The 22,647-nt window shown below is 41.7% G+C and overlaps 2 protein-coding genes across 2 annotated transcripts; both read left to right on the forward strand.

Moving 5' to 3' along the window:
* Nucleotides 1–2,495: 2,495 nt before the first annotated feature.
* Nucleotides 2,496–13,100, forward strand: mki67 (marker of proliferation Ki-67). Its single transcript, XM_022743510.1, has 17 exons — nucleotides 2,496–2,584; nucleotides 3,008–3,089; nucleotides 3,332–3,447; nucleotides 3,890–3,959; nucleotides 4,088–4,163; nucleotides 4,383–5,048; nucleotides 5,153–5,385; nucleotides 5,485–6,271; nucleotides 6,596–6,711; nucleotides 7,033–7,210; nucleotides 7,298–7,435; nucleotides 7,995–8,485; nucleotides 8,639–8,923; nucleotides 9,433–9,481; nucleotides 9,615–9,698; nucleotides 9,942–10,694; nucleotides 11,043–13,100. Exons 1-17 carry the CDS (start codon nucleotides 2,496–2,498, stop codon nucleotides 12,815–12,817), a joined length of 5,988 nt encoding a protein of 1,995 aa, XP_022599231.1. The 3' UTR covers nucleotides 12,818–13,100.
* Nucleotides 13,101–13,782: 682 nt separating this feature from the next.
* On the forward strand, nucleotides 13,783–20,053 carry tut1 (terminal uridylyl transferase 1, U6 snRNA-specific). The gene is made up of 10 exons (XM_022742962.1): nucleotides 13,783–13,983; nucleotides 14,389–14,579; nucleotides 14,727–14,933; nucleotides 15,342–15,456; nucleotides 15,574–15,701; nucleotides 15,884–16,110; nucleotides 16,233–16,342; nucleotides 17,751–17,873; nucleotides 18,284–18,376; nucleotides 18,551–20,053. The coding sequence occupies exons 1-10, from the start codon at nucleotides 13,908–13,910 to the stop codon at nucleotides 19,684–19,686; spliced, it is 2,406 nt and encodes an 801-aa protein (XP_022598683.1). The 5' UTR covers nucleotides 13,783–13,907; the 3' UTR covers nucleotides 19,687–20,053.
* Nucleotides 20,054–22,647: the final 2,594 nt, after the last annotated feature.

Here is a 22,647-nt window from a genome sequence, read left to right on the forward strand (position 1 = left end):
CCCCTTAACCCTTCAATCACAGATGCACACACACACTTCTGCTACTGAGCCCCTGAATTTTTCTTCAATCACTCACTTTTGTTCGCCCTGGCAGACCAGGACTTGTGCAGAGACACTGATCCCGCAACTTTACGACATAGGATGCCAGTGTGGAGTCTCTCTGAGTCGTTCATGTGTTCTTTTTATTTGTACGGTCAAAGCTGCTTTCATCATTTAGGACTTAACCTGTCCAGAACGGCGCACAACTTTTCCCTCCACAGCTAATCTGGAATAGCAACAGACACACACCGTCAGTTTGAGAAGTATGGAATATGTTGCAATTTGTCAAGATTATCAAGCGACTTTGAAAAAAAAAACAAACAAAAAAACAACAAAAAAAGATAAAAAATAAAACCAACATTTAATAATTATTAAATGTGTTTGTGTTGTTCACGTGTGTCCTTCTTTTCATTCTCTGCTACAGGGGTGTCCTTAGTAGGGTTTCATAGCTCATATCCATAGAAAGAAGAAAAATCTGATCAGAAGGCCATCACTAACTTTCTTGGGAACATTTCTCATGTGTTGTAAGAGCATAGCATCGAAGAGACTGATACCAACAGTTCCCAGGTCCACAGTTCACTGATCATATTTAAATTCAACGTTGAATATTTGCCATCAGCCACTAGATATATACCAGACCAAGAATCTTCATGACAATGGCCTTAATCAAAATCAACAATTGAAAAACTTTGTACGTTTGTACGTTATGAATAAGAAGTAACAGTCTTTCTCTTAAAAGTTGAACTTATAAGCAGTTACACACATGCTCAAGTCGGTGGTCTCAGCTGCAGCCCCTTTGGATTGGTTAGACCAAGTTTATTGTTAGTTAATGTTAGCAAGGTTTGGATATATGGCTGTATAACTGACCTTAAAGAGTGAGTTTGCTAAATTTGAGTCTTCTCAACTTGTGCTGGTGTAACATGTTTTAGCAATTGCAATTATCCTGTAATTGGCACTTGTGACGGCAGGGGTCGCTATTTAGCAAAACCTCCACAGACTCACATTAAAAATATGAACAGAATGTATTGGAGGAAATGATATAAATATATATGTATATATATGTATACATATATATATATATATATATGTGTGTGTGTGTGTGTATGCATGTGTATGTATATACACACCTATGCAATGAAACGCTGAAATGTCTTGAGTGAAGAAGGTCTATTATGATTATATACAATAAGAAGGGTACTACAAATAATGGCTACTAAATACTGCCTTATCCTGTGAAACCCATGGCTGTTTCTGTAGATCCATTCAACTGGAGTCTTTTGGAAATCTTACAGAATTTGGAAACAAAATGAGAATTATTCTTACAATTATCATCCATATATATACATATATATATATACTCATATATATCTGGAAGAAGACATTCTAATAGAGCCATATGGCTCTCTGCACGCTACTGCTATTACTACTTCTGCTATGCCCCGCCCTCTTACCGAGACGGTGACGTTTCAACCAATCACAATCCTTCGCGCGGAATTTCAAACATTTTCAAATCACCGTCCCTTTACCAAATCGTGATTGTTCCGCCAAATTCGTAAACAAAGTAGTCCCTATTATATGAATGCAAGTTATATTTGATTCAGACAACTAAATAGTTCTTTAAAAACCTTGCAGCACAAAATAATACACATATTGTTTCCCAAAACACCAGTTAATACGATTATCTCGCGGGGTTACTGTGTATGTGTAGTTTGGCGGAATGATACTACAGTTCCTCCCTGGAAGAGGCGAGAGACGACAAGGCACTGCTGTTCAGGGTAGCATACGTTAGCCATTCGTCGACGTACCTCGTAGGGTATGGTATGATATCAGTGGTACATTTAGTATAATATGATATTATAGTCAAATTCGCCTTCGCCACATCCCGGTCGATGTTTATGGATAGGAAGTTGACATCTCTTTGAACGGATTTACAGGTAATGCTACAAGGCTTACAGTGTATGCTCTTTAATCCGTCGTGCAGTCTTGCCGACAAGTTTTAGCAATTAGCGTCATGTTTCACTGACAGATGTATTTTGTTACAATGTAGAGTTGCTAATGTCACTTAATTCTATTTAATTTCTACGTTGACATTTATATATGATACGATAATAACGTTACAATCGAGGCGGTATTGCACGTGGGATGTCGCAGAATTGAGTAGTGTGTTTTAACTTACAGTAACAGCGACCTGCTGATTTGACCTGCCAAAGTAACGTCGAATTACATCAACGTTAGAACATAGAGTTGCCCAAAATATTAGCACGAGCTTGTCAATTAGCCAATTTTAGTGAAGTTTCTAGTAGTGCACATGTTGACAGTTTGTTGCATGTTTCTGGAAGGCTTTTCAGACTATAAAATATTCTGTAAAAATCCAACTTTGCTTACCTAACGTTGTTAACTGATGTTTAGCTAGTTTTGACACTGGTTTGCTGACGTTCCTAGGTAACGTTACGAAAATGCCATTGCATGGCAAAGTAGTCGTGATTAAGAGGAGTGGAGGAGATGGGACTGAGTTTCCTCTTACTGCAACATGCTTATTTGGAAGGTGAGTTCAATTAAATACAAACAAACTAGTTTATGTTTTCATATTTCAGAAATTGTATTAGTTTTACATCAGTAAATTTCCGTTGAGTACAACAGACGATGCCAGCACACCTTACGTTGGAGTCAACATTTACTTTGTGTGGCCCCATGTTGGGTTGATAGAAGTGCAGTAAAAACCCTTTTGGTTTGGAGGCGTGCCATCAGGTGCTGACGTCAGAATCTAAAATACACGTCTTTTCCTGGTCTTGCATTAAGTGCAAAAGACTCCATACTGTAAATTCAAACCTCCAGTTCATAACGTCACCTTACTTTCAGACCTTGGAATATTTCATTCACTTCTTATGAACACACATCAGTTACATGAAAATATGGTGACATTCCCATAACATGTTGCTAAGTGTCTTTTTTTGTTGTGATATTACAGGAAGCCTGACTGCGATATTCGTATTCAGCTTCCTCAAGTCTCCAAGGAGCACTGCAGAATTGACTTGAATGAAAATAAAGAGGTAAGCAACATATACTGAACATGACCACAGGATATCTGGTATAATGGCCAGTTGCGATTGAATAGTCACTCAATGTCTTCATATTTTGATCATTACAATGTTAATTTTGTAGATGTTAAAGTATCTTTTTACTTAAATCACTTGTGAATTGACAGCAGGAGATCTTGACCTAGATATAAATACAAGACATATTTTGCTTTTCAGACTGTGTTTGAGGTGATTTTTATGTTTCTCTCTTCCAGGTCATTTTGACAAATTTGAGCTCAGTGAATCCAACCCGTGTCAACGGAGAGGCTCTGCAGCAGTCTGAGCGTTTGAAGCATGGAGATGTGATAACAATTATTGACCGTTCCTTCAGGTATGACCTCCTTAGGTTTTTGGGTGGGGTGGTCAGTGGATATGAAGAGAAATTTTACCATTCTTGTTACTGTTGAGACTTTTGTCTTTCATACAAACTCACAAAATGACTTGCAGTGTAGTATTAGCCGTTTAGTAATATGACTCTCAAATGCATGGATTGTTGGACCGTTGCAAAACTCAACAGCTGTCTCTCGAGCAGTCATGAGACAACCTTCCTCCCAAAATGCACAGCAAATACAAGTTATACAGTTATGTCTCAAGGTCCCACACACACACCATGTGTTGAAATGGGGCATTAAATTTAGAATAGACAGAATGTGTTTTAAAAAACGGATATACAAGGTGAAATTGGAAATTGCACAGCCTTAGTGTCCTGGCGTTAACCATTTTCATGACCTATACAAGCACAACTTACATTCTGTTGCACTTTGTCATTTTAGGTTTGAGTACCCTCCAGCACCCACACCAAAGAAGAGGTCTTCTGCAGGAGGCAAAAGTGAAACCCTCAAAGTAATTTATGTTTTATTCAGCTTTTATCACTCCAAATTTGCAGCCATCACAGCACCTTGAATTTGCCTATGCTCCTAGTGAATTTTTATTATTTTATAAATGTGTTAATAATGGTGTCTTTTGCCTAGGTTCTTCAAGCTCAGCAAGTAGTAGACATTGTCACTGCTGAAACAGGAGAAAAGAGGAACTCTGAAGTCTTCACAGGTGAGATGGTACTTAGTGGTTATTCTAAATTAGCAATTTGAGAGTGCTGTATTTGAACACGATATCTGTGGATTTGTTGTTGAAGCGATTGTTGAATCACTTAAACAAAGAAATTACATGGAAAAAATAGTATGCATTCAAGAGTGAACAGCATATGTGTTTTAGGTAATCTGTCCTGTTGATGGGGATTTGGTGCTTAAAATCTTTTTCTTTTGAAAGATGGAACTAATGACAACTTCCAGCAATCCCTGGAGAAAACTGCGGAGGTGGAATCCAAGGAGGATAGCAGCCTGCTGCAAAACAAGACCAATTCCCCCTTCAACGATCTGTATCAAATGATCAAAAAGTCTCTGGATGTCAAGACCCCTCGGAAATCTTCTGCCAGTCTGCTTCAAACACCTGCCTCAAGGTTTTGCACTCCAAAACCTGGTTCCGTCCAAAAAAATGATGGGAAACCTGTCACTTCCACAGAAGACATAATCATTCCTAAGATGGATGATGCTAAAGTCTTTCCTGGAGCTGATGAAATCAAGGGGGAAGTTGTAAGTATTAGTAATGGGACCCCAAAGTCTGTTAAGAAGCAGAGGAAGTCCTTCCAGGTTCCTCCTGAGATGGCAGGACCTGCAGCACCTGAACATCCAGCCACGTCTGAAGCCACTTTACCTCAGAAGAGAAACCGTGTTAGCCCCCAGAGGTATACTGCATCTGAGGTTATTGATCAAGTCTCTGCTCAAACGTCAAAGTCACCATTGAGAAGACGAAGCAAGGAGGCCACACCAGTCAAAGCCTCTGTGACAAAGGAACAAGAAGAGCCAGCAATGCCATCTCCCAAGACAAAGCATCTTCAAGAGGCATCACCAAGGAACTCGGGCAAAACTGAAAAAGGTAATAAACACCGTTTATCATTTTAATCAAATTACTGTAATTATTGATTCATTGTTTGTTTAAGATATGTTTGGTAGATTGATCAGTGACAATTTATTTTTTAGTGAAAGACTTGCCAAAAAAACGCAAAAGTGGAGAACTTGCAGCCGACTTGCCCACATCACGAATGAAGAAGAAACGTGTTTCCTTTGGAGGTGCCCTGAGCCCAGAGTTATTTGACAAACGACTGCCACCTGACTCTCCATTACGTAAGGGGGCAACTCCGCGAAGAAGCTTGTGTCTGTCTCAACCCAAACTGTCACTCCTTAGAAGAGCATCAGTCATTGGCTTCCTAAAGGTAAGACTAACAAAGATGATGACTAGAGTATAAGGACATCAATAATATTATTGCTCTAACGCATATGATTTTATTTAAAATGTATCTTGTTTTACATAGGAGTTTGAAGATGTGCAAAGAAGTCCTGCAAAAAAGAGGACTCCATCACCTAAAAAGTCATCAAGTGCCAAGAATGCTTCTCCTAAGACCCCAACGCCTGGAAAGAAATCACCGAAATCTAAGTCGCCGTCTCCCAAGGCAGCATCACCTGGAAAGAAATCACCGAAATCCAGGTCCCCGTCTCCCAAGGCGGCATCCCCTGGAAAGAAATCACCGAAATCCAGGTCCCCGTCTCCCAAGGCGGCATCTCCTGGAAAGAAATCACCGAAATCTAGGTCCTCGTCTCCAAAGGCAGCATCTCCTGGAACAAAGTCACCAAAGTCCAGAACCCCGTCTCCGAAGACGGCATCTGCTGGAAAGAAGTCACCAAAATCCAAAACGCCATCTCCTACAAGGGGAAGGTCTCCCGCTAAATCTCAGTCCAAGTCTTCAACCCCAGGTCAGGTTTCTTACAAAGAAACTCCCAGTGGCAAGAAGAGGTCAGCCCTGGCAGCGTCAAGTCCTTCCCCTAAGGAAATTGCTCCCATTGTTTGTGCAACACCAGCCAAAACACCCTGTAACTCAGGGGTCTATACCTCCACAGGGCGCTTCTCTGTGTCACGCATCAGCACTCCATCTCCAGTTGCAGAAGATGATGTTACTAACAAGATGCCTTTAGTCACCGTTACCCCTAAAATACCTCTGAGGAGAAAGAGCATGAAGAGCACCTCACGCAAGACCCCAAGTATATCCAGGAGTGCTGTAAAAGTGATGCGCAGAAGTGGCATTTCACGTGCATCTATCAAAGGTATGTTAGATCCTGAAATTTATAATGTAGCTTTTACACTAGAAATCTTGTCTTTGTTTTTAGCATTTTATCAACAATAGAAACCTTTGTCAATTTCAAATGATGTCAACTGTCAATGTTGTCATTTGTGTATGTCTCCGTGTGAAGAGCAATTCATTGACTTGAAAGCCACTCAACTATTACATTTACCATCCAAGTTTTATCATACGGGTTGGCTTATTTAATCATCAGGGCTGTTTGTTAAACCGTAAACTGATAATACGGGCAATGTTGAACTGTTGAAGAAAAAGGAGTTTTCAGGGTTTTTTTTCTTTCTCCTTTCAGTCAGAGATACCTGGGTGGATGTTGTGAAATTTGGTCAAACTAAGGCTCAAGTGGCTGCTCCAGCTAAAATAATCGTCCCCAAAAAGACTGTGAAGAAGACTGTGTCCAAACCACAGGTAACGTAAGATACTGTAACAATATATATTTACTTAATCACGTTTTCTATCTTTGCAACAACCAGAACTTGTTACACTTATTATAAACAAAGGACTTCTACTATATTTGGTGTTTTGCTGAGTGTGACCTTATTAACTACACTGTTTAGAAAAAATAATTTTGTTTATTAATACAGGACATTTTCAACTAAGTTAAATGTGTGTTAACTTTCCTTATGTGTTTGCTCATACTGCATGTCAGTTATGGGTTTATATCTTGCTGTGATGTTTGCAAGGTTACCATTGAAAACTGCAATGATCATATCTTTCGCCATCTCTTAGACCCCTGCACGAAAACTCAAGGGCTATGTCAGCACTGGACATGCAAATTCACCTGTTACCATTGTTGTGGGCAGAGCTCACAAACAAAAGGTTGTACATCCAACTGGTGCTGCACCAAGAGTGGTCACCAATACTGCTCTCTTCAAGAAGAACATGAAAATGGATGAAGACTTGAGTGGTATTAACACTTTTCTGTCCTAACAAATGGAAACCTTTGGGCTTTGTTCTTTACTATTCTTGCTAATGTTGTAACTTGTGGTTTCAGGCATTTCTGAAATGTTTAAAACCCCTGTAAATGAAAGGAGCAGGAAATCTGTCATCAGAGACAACAGTGCCACCGAGACGCCAATGGGAGTTCTGTCTGTGGTAGACCCATCAGTTTTAAACACACCAGAGGAGCCAGGTAAAGTGTGCGAGGATATTGTTGCTGAGCCTTATGTGAAGCAGACTTTAACCAAATGTTAACGGTGTCTGTCCACAATTACATTCATGTGCATTATTATTAGCTACAGAAACAAACAGGTTTACTGGTCTCCCTAAAGAGAAAAGACTTGTAATTTAGGTGAGACTGAAGAGGACATCTATTCTGATTTTTATTACTTATGATTAAAGAAATGCACTATTTAGTAAAAGGTTCTTGATTTCTGATGAGTTCTCCTGTAATGATTATTAGAAGTTTTTGAGCTGCGTTTCAGGAAGAGAAGCTTTTGCATGGCTGATTTTATTTTAGACCATGGGACAAAGTAATTTAAGAGGTTAATCTCCATGTTCAACAGACATGTAACCACTGCATTGCTATTTTGTGTGTTTTGTAAGTCCATGTGGGCCCTGAACTTGTGTGTGCATTAGACAATAACTCATTTCGTTATTCTGTATAATCACTAAGACTAACAGGGGTGTTAAATTAGACCAGTTTGGTTTTTACCACAGCATGAACTAATGAAATGTGGTGTGTTTCACAGGCGAGATGATGGTGTCTCCACTGAGTGTGGCATCTACAGTGAAAGGCGAAAGATACAACAGTGAAGCAGTACAACGCCTCCTTAATGGAGATCAAGACTCTAGCTTCATCAGCGAGATCCCAGCCTTGGAGATACACTCTGAATCTGCTGAACAGCAGTGCACAGATGTGAAGACAACCCATGTAACAACTCCCAAACAGAAGCCAGAACAACCGGAGTGTCTCACTGGAGTGAAGAGGATCATGAAGACACCACGGCAGAAGGCTGAGCCAGTTGAGGATCTGAGAGGCAAGATTTTGAAAACTCCTAAGCAGAAAGTGGAACAACAGGAATGCCTCACTGGAGTTAAGAGAATCATGAAGACTCCAAGACAGAAGGCTGAACCCGTAGAAGACATCAGAGGAAAGCTTCTGGCAACTCCCAAACAGAAGCCTGAACAACAAGAGTGCCTCACTGGAGTGAAGAGAATTTTTAAGACCCCACAACAGGAAGCTGAACCTCTTGAAGACCTTCAAGGAAAATGTCTGCAGACTCCCAGAGCTCTAGAGGCTGGTGATGTGAGTCTGGATGGTATCGAGGAACTTCAGAAGACACCAGCACACATGCAAGAATCTGAAGACCTATCTGAAATGACAGACATGAAGACTCCAAATGTGAAGAGCTCCCCATTGGTGTGTCTCACAGGTGTCAAGAGAATAATGAAGACGCCCAAAGAAAAAAGTGCTCCAGTTGAAGATATGGTTGGTGTGAAGAGGCTCATGAAAACTCCCAGAGAGAAAGCTGAACCTGTTGAAGAGAACTTTGGCATCGAAGCACTCATGAAGTCACCCAGGCTGAGGGGTAATGCTCCAGTGGAAGACTTTGAGGGACTCCAAGAGGTCATGGAGGAGGTACTGACGGATTCTCCCGGACCACTGAAAACAGATGAGGTAATGATGGAGACACTTCTATCAACCTTTTTGTTATTTTATTGGAAGGATTTGCCTGAATTAAGTATTTAAGAGAAAGAAACTTACAGCAGTTGGCAGATAGTGTGATCACCAATATGAACAGTTGGGATTCAGCTGTATGAAAAGGCAGACCAAATCAATGACTGAATCTAGTAAAAAGCTTTTTATTGAGATAGTTGATGAGTGAGACTTTCATGTTACAGGAAGTCATTTGATTGAATAATGGAAACAAAGATTTTGGGCTTTCATGAGTGTCCAGTAAACACACAGCTGAGCAAATTGTGTTTTCAATATATCATTTCATTGATGTAATTTGTGTCTAAACATTTAAGCTCGTTTCATTTTTCATCAACAAATTTTTGCGGGGGCTAAAATGAACAATGAATGTAGCCTCAATTTCACTAATCCCAGCCTGGTGTTGTCTTGCATTGTTTGCTTGCTTTATTTCACAGTGAGGGCCAATTGTCTAAAATGTTTGTTTTTTACAGGTTGAAGATCATCCAGCTCCTCCAGATTGTGGTGAGGACATAGCAAAAGGTCAGTTGGTTGAGTGTAATAAGAATAATGTTAGATAAGCAATAAATTACATTAGAGTGGTTATATAAGCTGCAATACACCAATCAGCTGATTATATTTTTTTGTTTTCTTGTCCTCTGTTCCTTTTATATAGAACTAGACTTTGCCTGTGGGGAGCCACAAGATGATACGGCGTCTGATGTGATCGACAATGTTCCCCAAGTTGATATGGCAAAAGGTAACTTTGCTAATATTTGTCCCTTTTTAATTGGTTTATGTTAAAATTACTTATGAGATAATGTCATACAGAAACTGAAAATATGGATTTTGTGAATTGTGTTTTCTGAAGCTGAGAGTAATGGAAGTCCAAAACAGTCCTGTCTAAAAGAACTACCACATGAATTAAATGTCACACATAAACACAAAATATACTATACAAGTATTTCAGACACTTTTCCCCCCTTTTTGTGTCTTATTTTAGAAACGGATGCAAATGAAGCTCTTGTTCACAACCACATTGAGGAGGTGCCAAGTGGACATGATAATAATGAATCATCAGATGCCATGGAAACTATCTCTCAGGCAGCTGTGGATGAGAGCCTACCTGTGGAACAACCCAAAGTGGATGCAGTAGATGAGACTTTATCTGAAGAACAACAACCAGAAGTGGAGACTGCTACTGGCAAAGTCACAGAGTTGGACATGAATGCTGCGGCTCCTCACCATGAGAAGAAATCTGTTCGAGGCCGAAGAGCAAAAACAGTGAAATCTGAGGCAGCTGAGGATAAACAAGAGGCAACAGAGCATTCTGAAGATCCTGTTGCCCCAGCTCCAGTCAGAGGAAGAAGAGGGAAGAAAACTGAAGCCCCAGCTCCATCCACTGTGAGACAAACAAGAAGAAACAGAAACAAGGATGTTGAGCTCACATTAGAAGAAAGTGCCCCTCAGTCTTCTGAAGTTGCCCTTAAGCCTAAAAGAGGAAGAAATGCCAAAAAAGCTTCTGAAGATCAAGTTGAAATGGTAAAAGAAGTTGCCTCTGAAACAGAAATGGTGCCAGAAGTTGAGAGCAATAACATCCCTCCACTTGATGTCGACCACAAAGCAAATGACAGTGCAGCACCCGAGGAGAAGGCTGTTTCCAAACCCAAGAGAACGAGAAAAGCTAAACAAGAATCTGAACAGTCAGTGTCAGATGTGCCTTGTGACGATGTTCCCCAAGCAGATGTGGCAAAAGGTATGTCATCTTTCTTGTTTGTTTTCTGCTTTCCTATTTCTGACCCCATGCATGTGTAAAAGTGAAGGAAATTGATCAATTTTCCATTCATTGTTAACAATTGTATGTCTCATTTTACCAAAGCAAGACAGGGTGTTTGAGTTGGCTATAAACACAAGTGTTGATTAAAGTAGCTGCTCTGTGCTTTAAGGACATTTTTCTGTGTATCAGCTTTGCCACAGATTTTCACTGGAAAAAACAATTCTGACTGATGTACTGTATTTGTTATTTTTACAGTTGTTATTTGATAGTTAAATGCAGAAGCACTCAAAAATAACATTCCTCCAATGTTTTCTCCAATGATTTTAGATACAAATGAAGTCTGCAGTGACCAGCTGGAGGTGGTGCCCAATGAAAATAATGAAACTAAATCCATTGCCATGGAGACTGTTTCCCAGGCACCTGTAACTGAGAGTCTACCTGCACTGGTCACAGACACGGATGCATCTGTCGTTCAGAAGAAATCTGTTAGAGGCCGAAGGGCAAAAATGGCGGAAGCTAAAACAGCTGAAGATAAACAGGAGGCAGCAATCAATTCTGAAGATCCTGTTGTCCCTGCTCCACTCAGAGGAAGAAGAGGGAAGAAAACTGAAGCTACTGCACCACCTGCTGTTAGGCAAACAACAAGAACCAAAAACACAAAGTCTCAAGGAAGCACCAGTGATACTAATCCTGAAACGCAACCAATGACTGAGATTTCTACTGAAGCTGTGAGTGACCAAACCAGCCAAGAAGAAGATGTTTCTGCCTCCCCTGTAGAGGAAACTGACGTGAAGCCCATTCGAGGGAGAAAATCTAAACAAAAACCTGTTGAGCCAACTCAACCAGAGCCAGAGAAAAGTGAAGTCCTGAGTGAGGAGCAGCTCATGGCAGATCCTCAACCGCCTGTCCCCACTGTTGGAAAACCCAGAAGAGGGAGAAAGACAAAAACTGATGTTGAACAAAATGAGGTTGCAGAAGACACAGTTGTCATTGAGCAGACCAAGCAGCAGTCTCAGCCTCCAGTCAGGGCGAAGAGGGGAAGAAATGCTAAACAGGAAGAAGAAAAGCAAGAGAACGATGGCAAGGCTACCTCAGCTGAGACTCTTAAATCCCAGGAGCCCGTTAAAAAATCAAGGAGAACAAGAAAGGCTGAGCAAGACAACGTAGAACCAAGAGAAGATGAAATCCAAACTGCTGAAATGGTTTTCCCCAAGGAGGCTGAAGCTGCACCTGTTGATGAACCACTGAAGATGAGTGAACAGGTTAGTGTGGCTGCAAAACCCAGGAGAGGAGGGCGAAAAGCACAAAAAGACACTGAGAGTGAAATCCCTGTTGAGTCCACTGAGGTCCCTGCTGTCAGCTCCACAGACAAACCCAAACGGGTTAGGAGAGGAAAACAAGTCACTGAAGAGGTTGACGCCACCATCGAAGTACCAGAGGGAAAACCTGACCATGAGCTGGAGGCTGAAGAGAAGAAAACTGCTGAACCAGATGTTCCAGTCATTAAACCTAGCAGGGCGAGGGGGGTGAAAACTGTGAAAAATGATGTTTCAAATGCCATTCCAGCCAAGAGAGCACGTCGGGGTGCTGCTCTTCCCCTTGAGGAGACCAATCCAGAGTCCACAGTCCAGGTTTCAGAGTCTGTTCCAACCTCAGTAGAGCCACCTAAAAGGGGGCGACGGGCAGCAGCAAAGCCCACAACAGATGAATCCGCTTTGAGTTGTGACCAGGCAAATCCCTCTGAAGATTTAAGCAACGCTGTTGTGGAAGACACAAAAAAGTCCAAAAGATCTGTCAAGTGGAAAGCAGAACCAGAAGTCTTTCAGATTCCAAAAGTAACACCTGTAAAAGCTGTTCGAGGCAGGAGGTCAAAACTTGGAGACCAAGTTGAACCTGAAAGCAAAAATGTGTCAAAGGCTGCCAGCAAAACTGAAGAGAAGGATCTCTCAGATGAAGTTGTTGAAGCTCAGCCCATCAAGAGAGCCAGGCGAGGGGCAAAGGTCACTGCTGACACAGAGACCTCAAGCAAAGTGGGCCCAAAGAAAGGTGCTGAAGCTGAGACACAGCCAAAACCCAGAAGAGGAAGAACAGCAAAGAAATAAGAGCATTTGTATACTGTATATTCTTAATCACAACTATTTTTTTCCTTCAAACCCTTTGTGATTGTCATGTTTTAGATTGTAAGGCATTTTAGAAAGTAGTTTTATAGACTAAAAATGAAGCACTGCTTGTTGTTTGTTTTCCATGGCTGCAGGGAATCTGGTTTTAACCATTTGTTTTGTGACAAGTTGTATGTTATTCATTACTGATGTTTTTTGTTTTTTTTTATTCTTCCAAATATTTTCATGGTGGCGGAAAAAAAGTGCTTATTAAATTTTTTTTGTACAATGGGGAAAAAAATGGTCTTTTACTGTTATTCAGTGCCTTTGCATGTGGTGTTAAAATAACTGGGATGATTAATCAAACATGGCTTGAAAGGCATCAAAAATATATCGGCACCTCGAGCTTATATGTAACCTATTGTAGGTGCAGGTAGTGTTTTCTGGTGACTGCTTGATCGTTTTCAATTTTCTGTCAGTTACATAAGGTGAGACCATCAGTGTCATTACATTTGCTCTCGTGCTACTTAGTGTTGGTGCAGGTCTGATTTTATAAGCAGAGGCAAAAAAGAAACATTGTTTTGTTCTCAGTACATTTATACATTTCATACGTGGGGGAATGCGAAAGGGTGAGACAGACATGAAAGTGTAAATTGAAAAATAAATTACGGGGTTCAAAAGAAGACGCAGCTAGTAAAAAATTGATCCAAGAGGAATACAGCAATCTGCCTCAACATATTGTAATGGGAAACAGACTTAGAGTGGGACCTGCGCATATGAAGTTTATTATTAAGTATATTATTTATTTATCTTTGAGTTTGAGTCTCCATCATTCAGTATTGCAAAATGGTTACTACAGTGTATTGTTTAGCGCGAGACATTTTAATCCATTAAAAAAATAGATCAACGGGAACTCTGATAAAACAGTAGAGCAACCCGGACAGGTTTTGTGGACGGACTGGAAACAAACGAAGAATCGACGCTGGAGGGAGATTTGAGAGGCGCATGGACGATGTTCGGCCTTAAACTTCGCTGAGGACTTTGCTGGTCGATTTATTTCCTGTGTTGTCGTTATATTTTATTTCTCTCCATCATGGAAACAGACAGTGACATAAAAACGACGCCGAGGGGGTTTCACTGCACCCTGTGCAATGTCGGTTTACCCAACAGTAAGTAACCTTAAGCTAACTTAGCCAAATGCGAGTCAGTTGAAGTAACTTTTGATGCAACTTTTTTCCAGGCAGGCGGTCAGATGGACGTACAAACCTAGCCAACTTAAAAATACGACGTTCCCGCCACATCAAAAACTTACGTTATCTTCCTCGTTCGTCCTTGAACGCTACAGTATGACGTTAATGCCATGCGTTGTTAGAACGATTAGCTAATGTTATAGTGGCAGAAGAGTTTTAATGTATTTTATAAACTTGCCATGCTTAGCAAAGTATACTAAATGTTCGCAGCAACTGGTGTAATTGCATGTATTCGCGGTACTATATATTTTAATCTTTTAAACATTGGTGTGTCTTGGGGTTTTTTTTCTCATTCAGCATTGCTCATATTATCATGTCCAACAGTGCCAAGTCTGGAGCAGCATGTCAAAGGGCGGAAACACAAGACTTTGAGCACCGTGCGGGCTACCAGGAAGACCCAGGAGGAGCATAGTGTGTTTGTTAGTGGCATCAAACCTGTCATCTCTCAGACTGACATAACGGAGTACTTCCAGAAGTTTGGGCCAGTCTCAGATGTTATCATGGATAAAGACAAGGTCAGACAGCTGTTCATTATCAGACACAGCTTATTTTAAATGATGTCCATAGCCTCAGTCTTTACAGATTGTGTACATGTCAAGAGCACTGATGGTCAGTTTCTTCTTCTTCTCTTGTGACTGTGATGTGTCACTGTGCACTCACAGGGTGTGTACGCCATCGTGCAGTTCAGTGAGACTGAGAGTATACAGGCGACGCTGTCCTGTGTTGAGCATCAGATGAAGGGACTGAAGCTGCGTGTCAAACCCCGGGAAAAGAAGGACTTCAAATTGATTCCCAAGAAGAAGAGTGACTTCCAGAACCTCCAACAAGCTCTTGACCGTCTCAAACCTGAGCTGTGTGAGCTGACATCTGTAAGTACCCTGTTATCAGATATAAAGTGTGGCTCATGCCAGTGAAAGTGTGGGTGTGTAAGAGTAGTGAATACACTCGGTTGAAAGGAGCATTGAAGACTTTAGAGGATGCTAGGAGCCTTTTAGATTCAATGTCGTTCCACACTACAGTATATCATGTATTAACCATTAATTGTGTAGTTTCATATAAATTAAATATGCAGTTTATACCATATTAACTATAATTTATGCCCTGCATACTAAACGCAGACAAATATTAATCAAACACAGCTAGTTTATTGTGTATTTGGACTCTGTTTAGTCTGTTTTAGTCAATGAGAATATACCAGCTCATTATAACATGTATGTATGTTATCAAGACGGCTTGTTTAAGTAAGCACTGTGGTGTTGTCCTTTGTTCCTCTCCAGGTGGAGGCACAGATGCAGCACATTGTTGAGCGTTTCCAGCTGGGAGAAAACGAAAAGAATTCACGAGGCTTGCTGGTTCAACTCCTGCAAGAGGTTTTCATAGAGTTTTTTCCAGGTGACTTTTCTAAACAAAGACTCAGTTTCTGAAATCTCCTTTCATAATGATAATCGTGCAAAAGATTGTCATAGATTGGTTGTCTCACTTTTTATGTTATGTTTGGATGTTTTGCAGACAGCCAGATTCTGCCGTTTGGTTCATCTGTCAACACTTTTGGCATCCACTCCTGTGACTTAGACCTCTTCCTGGACCTGGACAATACCAAGGTGTTCCAGGCCCGTGCCAAGTCCACCACAGAACAGGTCTGAATTATTTTTTTTTAATATACAGTAATGGTGCCTATACATTTTTTTTTGTACCTCAGTTTTGTCACCAAAAATAAAGTTTGAACCCAGACAATATAACCAAAATATTAGATAATCTATCTAAACAGGAACCTTCTGTGAATTGAATTATCCTTCTTTATCTCTACCATCTTTTTCAGGCAGGAGAGGGCATGTCGGATGATGGCCGCTCTGAGGACTCCATCCTGTCTGATATTGACCTGTCCACAGCCTCGCCGGCAGAGATCCTGGACCTTGTGGCAGCGATCCTGAAGCGCTGTGTCCCCAAGGTGCACAAAGTCCACGTAGTCAGCAGCGCTCGTCTCCCAGTGGTCAAGTTCCATCACCGTGAGCTTAACCTGCAGGGGGACATCACCATTAACAACAGGTCAGTTGATTATTCCTCGATACCGTTTAGTACTGACAGACCTCAGAGGTGATGAGAAATGTTTTATCTTGTACACTAGGCAGTTAATGTATGGTTTTCCTTTTTTCTGTGTCCCGTACTAGACTAGCAGTCAGGAACACCCGCTTCCTCCAGCTGTGTTCAGGGATGGAGGACAGGCTGAGACCTTTGGTGTACACCATCCGCTACTGGGCTAAGCAGAAACAACTGGCTGGTAAAATGAAAACACTTGCACCGTAGTGCTGACAACATCAATTAATGAGAATTGTGATTGTAATAAAAACAGATATAGTTTTTTTAAACTAAAAATTAGTGTCTTTAGGTGGTTATTTCAGTTTTTGGTCAACAGATGTCACTAGAACTTCACTTGTCCCATGTGATCATGTTGGGATCTGCTTGGACACACTGATCTGCTATGCCTTTAGAGCCTTGTTACGGAAGCTGTGGTAAGATAAAGGCAGCACAAGCACAGCCGCTGTGTTGTAATGGTACAGGCAGATCCTCCTGATATAAAATCAAATCTCAGTGAGAGGGATGTTCACTGAAGAACACACTCATTACCTTTTACTACTGGGGCATATATCGAGATCTCAACAGAAATGTGACTGTATGTGAATAACCAGCTTAGTTATTCACTCAGCATTGCCATTTCCCTTCAGCATGAGAACCAAACTCAAGCTGCAAAAGCCCTCAACAGATGTTACTGCTTTCATCTCAGGATGGGTATCGTTAAGATTTTAATGGTACTATTACTTTTACACATCAGTCCGGTACTTTAATGGTACTTTTATCGGTACTTTTTTGTTATTTTGTAAGAGAAAAAAACAAATTAAGAACAGAATTAACATTGCTGTGTTTTCTCACCATGTACTCAATTTACATTCTTGAGTAACAAACCTCCACAGCATTGTTTTGAACAAGTCACTGCTAAAGACTGATTTTGAAATGATGAAAATGTAAAACAAATGTAATACACAGTGATTTATAGTGCAGTACCAAATCACTAAATGTGTCCCTGCTGAGTGATTTGAAATGGATGAACTGTGCGAGGCGGTCGGACACTTTACGTTTTTCCGTCTGTATGTGATGGATGTTTCAACACATCGCTCATCTCTACGTCCTTGCATGCAAAAGACTTAACTACACTTAATTCTCTCCGCCATTGTCGCTAATAACTGCAGGGTGTGTGTGTGTGTGTGTGTGTGTGTGTGTGTGTCCGTGCGCGTGTGCTGCACGGTGCTTCAGTGTGTGAGACAGAGCTGTCCCTGCCGCTCACAAATAAAGAGCCTTGGAGAGAGAAGCCTTTCTTCCGCATTGTGAATAGTGAAAATGCAGAAACGGAGTTGGTGAGATAAAATGTGTGAGAGAACTTTTATGTAGCAATAACAAATAGGAAATCTGTTTTCTTAATTTCTCCAACACTGAGAGCAGAACCAGTAACGTCAGATCCTATTGATACTATGGTCTTAAAAAATGTAGCCCCAGGGCCCGTTTAATACCTGGTTTCAGTACCAATCCCTACTTTCATCTGTTGATTACATCCTGTGGATATACACATTCATGGCCTTGCTGTAATTATAGTATCCTCCTGTTACACACACATTCTGCGTTGTTGCGTGTAGGTAATCCCAGTGGTGCCGGTTCCCTTCTCAACAACTACGCTCTGACATTGCTGATCATCTTCTACCTGCAAAACTGTGAGCCTCCTGTCCTCCTCCCGGTGGACCAACTCAAAGACATGGCCTGTAAGTGCTGCATTGCTCTGATAATCACCACGGTCTGTTCCCTGTTGCTCTGCATTACTGTACAATTTAACTTCCCTGATAGTTTTGCTAAGCGGTCTCAATGAACAAAAAGGGGGTTACCTTGCTGTTGAATTGTTTTACTGTGAGAATAGATGCAAGCAAAAAGGGTAATTTAGACTGCAGAGAGTTTTAATTGCATGCACATTATGTCTGCATGTATCAGGTCTGCGATCCAAATATTCAATTGTTTAACAGAAGGGTTTATTTAGGACAAGTTCAAATTACTTGTGTAATATAGATAAGTCAGAGAGTCCTGCACAATAAAACTGTTTTAGCAAGTTAATTGGTTCTGTTTTGCTGGCATGTCAATCAGATGCTTTCTTTACCTCTCTTTGTTAACATCCTTGCAGGTGAGGAGGAAGAGTGTGTGATTGAGGGCTGGGACTGCACCTTCCCCAGTCAGCCCATTGCTGTGCCCCCCAGCAAGAACACACAGGACCTCTGTAAGTGAGAGTAATGTTAAAAAGGAAAAGTGTGTGATTTGTTTTTCAGAGATTTCCTGTGACATATGTGACTTAGCTTCTTCATAAATTTCTAACTCTTGAATGAACTGCCAACATCACCAGTACATACCCGTAAGGACACTCTTTCTGTGCATCTGTGTTTTCTCTGTCTAGGCACCCTGCTATCTGGCTTCTTCTCCTTCTATGCTAACTTTGATTTCGCCAGTAGTGTCATATCTGTCCGGGAGGGACGTGCACTCCCAATCACTGATTTCCTCAGCAAGAATAAAGAGGAGGAAGCCATGCAAGAGGAACAACCCACCATGACCCCCCACCACAGTCCCAAACTGGGCCCCCTGAATCTCTTGGACCCCTTTGAACTCTCACACAATGTAGCTGGAAACCTGAATGAACGCTCACACCGCTGCTTCCAAAGGGAGTGCCAGGAGGCTGAGAAGTATTGCCGCAGCCTACAGTACCAGCGCAAATCCACCAAGGGGAAGTCATGGGGGCTGGTGCGCTTATTCACCCCCCATGGAGATGTCCCACATACCAAAACAGAGCAACTGACCATCAGCATCCCCTTCAAATCAGCATCGCTCCCTCAGGGGCTGCGTAATCAGCTGCACATGGCGGGAGATGGTTTCCGGCTGGTGTGGTTTCAGAAGGTTTGTGCCGCTGTAGAGGGAGTGCTCAAAAGTGTTCTCCGTTGTCGCCTCACTCCCTCCACAGATGCCGTCTTTGGTGAGGGTTCAGCTGTCCATACTGCAAAGGAAATGGAAACTAGCTCAGCTTCCCTCAACACATCACTGAATGACAGCTGTGACAGTGTTGAATCCCAAAATGAAGCCAGCTCTCTGGGTACTGCCGCGGTTGGTGCCAAGAGGCGGCTGTCTTCTGGCAGTGATGCTTCTGTGTCTCCTCAAGGCAAAAAGCAAAGACTGGCGAGAAGGGGGAAGTCTGATTTCCCTCAGTGGATCTGTGTGCAAAAGCACATAGTGTGGGCTGGCAGGAGGAAAGTGAGAAGGGAGCTGATCAAAGATGCGGACTCGAGGCCAGAGGGCAGCTGTATGGAGATGGAGTCCCAGGTCACAGCTCACATCATTGAGAAAGAGCCAGAGCTCAAGGAGCCCCTGGAGTTCAAGGTTCAGCCCCAGATGGTGGGTGGGACTGAAAGCACAAGGGCAGTGCTCAAGTTGGAGCCAACCAGTGACAAGACGGGAGTTTTTCAGGACTTTTTTCATTTCCTGGAAGCCTTCTTACCTAAGATGGTAGAGACACTGCTAGAGAGAGAAATAGGAAGCTCTTAAAACGGGGCCCATTTCCCATATGTTGCAGTTAAATCTAAGAATTTGGGGTTTTCTTTGTTTTCAGTAAAAGATGCGATTATACTGCCACTTGAATGAACCTTTGAGAGTTGGACATGAAAGAGCATTACTTTCATGACTTTATATATACCAGCCACCCATTATAATACTGTGTATATGGACTTTTTGTTTGTAATGTTTTCATGTATACTGTATATTTTATACTTGTGACTTTGTTTCCGAAGCTTACATTTATGTTTGACATGTGGCTTGGTTTTTAGTACTTTTCTGTTTAAAACTAGTGCTCTTAAATCATGAAGCTGTGAAGGGAAACTTCAGTGGCATGGCGTCTGTTGTCTTCAAATGAAATTTAAAAAAAAAAAAAAAAAGATTAAAAAGATAAAAAGAAAAGCTTTGTCAAACACTGCCTCATTCTATAAACAGTAGCTGCGATTAGTCAGGACCGTATGTACGTTTATTCTGCATCCGTTCTGTCATTTTTTTCTTTGTATAAAGCGCAGTTGCAGGGATGGTTTTAATGCTTTGGTTCAGCTTGTGTCGTGCTCTGCCAGAAAGGGGCCGTGGTGTGGAGCTTTTATCCAGTCGGGTCTTCGCTCATAGGACTGAGACAGATGAGAGTAATTACTCAAGCAGGCAGATTGCTTTATTACAGCAGGACAAGCAGGAGCTGAGGGATGCGCACAGCTCCCATGTGCTGATTAACATCATTCATCTCACTTTTAAAGGGAGATGCAGATGGCCAGCAGGTTAGATGGGGATGTGGGAGATGGCGATGGCTGTGCTGATGAAGACGTTTTGAGACGGCTTGATGCTTGTTCACATCACTGGTGGGATGTTTGCTGTGGCCATGAAATTAAAGATAAAACTGGGGGGTATGACCTGAGGACTCTGTACGTGTGGTCCAGCAGAAATCAGTGTATTTTTAGTAATAATCAGAAAATAGTTTTACATAAGTAACTTGTCCAAAGTTGATCGCCAAATCTAATGAGCAACACTGTTTCTTATAAAAAGTATATTTTGGCCCAAAATGGACAAATTTGACTATTATCAGAAAAGCAAATGATGCCGACTGACATTTGAACCACTTGAATATTGTTAAAATTGATTTTAGCTATGTTATTGGCTTATCTTTGGGCCTGCCTGTACACTCAGTCTTGTTTGTTTGTTTTCCTTGGCTGAAACTGACTGTTCTCATTTGTGCGTGTGCTTTTCATAGGTTTATCTCTTTCACTGACCCTCCAGGCCACTCCAATATCACCACCCCTTGTTTTCCAAAGGAGCCTCTGATATATGGCCTGTGTCTCACACACCTTGAAGCCAGACAGTCAAAGTGATTGATATGAGAACTGGGGGGTGTGTTTGCTGTTGGCCAAAAACAAAAACGACAACAAACATCATCTGATAAGAAGCTGTTTTCCTCAAAGTTCCCTTCGTCGAGAAACAATCCATTGTGAAATCTTTGTTAAGATGCACAGCAGCACATGGGAGATAGTTTCATCAGGTATTGATGACCAACCCCTTCAAATACATGTAGCTCATTTGCTGTAATTACTATAAAAATTGATTCTAGTGGGTGCTGTGTCTGATGGACCTAGAGATCCCAAGACAGAAGAGGGAGAAATAAAACCAATTTCATGTTTCGTGTAATTGGCGTCCACTGGGAAGAGATCCTGAGTCAACCTCCCCAGAGACCTGAAATCTCCACAGCTTGCTGGCAGTATCGGCTATTTGCGTCGTCTTTCCACGCCACTGTGACGCGTGAATGCATTGAGTCACATCTAGTACGACGTCATAGAGTTTTGTAGTTCCACGCTGCAAGTTTACGGCCCTTCTAGTCATGGTCTGATGCCTAGAATATGGAGGGAAAGTGAGTAAGATACTGACTTCATCTTGCCCTTACAGATTTTCCTGGGATCATTTCAATACATAAACAGCACACTGACTTCCCTCATTTGTTGTGACTTTGAGAACATGCTCTTCATCAAATCATCAACCTCTCCCGAGCCCTCTAACACCTGTCTCGTCATCCATCTGAGTTACCTGAGGGTGCCATCGCCAGCTCACTCATAAACACATCAGTCGGTGGGATATTGCCGTAATTGGTCAGTTCTGCTTTCCAGAAAAGACAAATGGCCAAAGTGATGCTGCTGTTGGCAGAGTATAGCTTCAGGCCTCTTGGGGTAAGAGAATCACATGAGGCATCACTGTTTGGTAAAAACCAAATGAGCAAACGAGAAGCCCTGACTTGTGCACCCAGCGTTTACTCTGCTGGTTATGAAGACGCGGATTTCCTGATTGTGTGTGTGTGTGTGTGTGTGTTTGTGCCCAACAAAAAACATGAAAAATTTAAAGGAAATATCTTACTGTTTGCTTACGAGTCATGTATAGTGCTGTATAGTGACTGAAACTCAGTAGCCATTTATATGCTCATGGCTTATCGCACTGTGGTGGTGGGCAGCCATCAACCCCCCATTTTGTCTCTTAAGCTGTGCAAACAGACCTGGCTGCCTGAAAAGCACTCTGTTCATATTAGTGGCTCCCCCACTCTGGAGATAAGGCTAAATAAAAACGCATAATCATTTCCCCCTTTCTGTCTGTGATGGCAGGAAGGAGTCAGACATTCTCCCGGGAGATTGCTCTCACACCAGAATGGACTTTTGTGTGTGTGTGTGTGTGTGTAATCTTCCTTTCATATTTGGACTAGGCAGCATGTGTGATGCAAATGGAAACGGAGGTGGTTTTACTATGTAAAGTGAAGGCAGAGCTTCAGGAGAAAAAGCTTTTAGAGCTACATTTGAGGTGAACAGGTAGATGCCTGCAGTAAGTAGATTTCCACCATCATGATTTGTTCAAGTTATCGTTCTCAGCTACAAAAGTTCTGCAAATTGCCCACGTCTTACCTAACAAAGTCGCAGACATCATTAGCACCAGCATCAGTTGGAA

The sequence above is a fragment of the Seriola dumerili genome, unplaced genomic scaffold (genome assembly GCF_002260705.1).
Source record: "Seriola dumerili isolate Sdu_G_001 unplaced genomic scaffold, Sdu_1.0 BDQW01000068.1, whole genome shotgun sequence".
In the NCBI taxonomy this organism is placed as follows: Eukaryota; Metazoa; Chordata; class Actinopteri; order Carangiformes; family Carangidae; genus Seriola; species Seriola dumerili.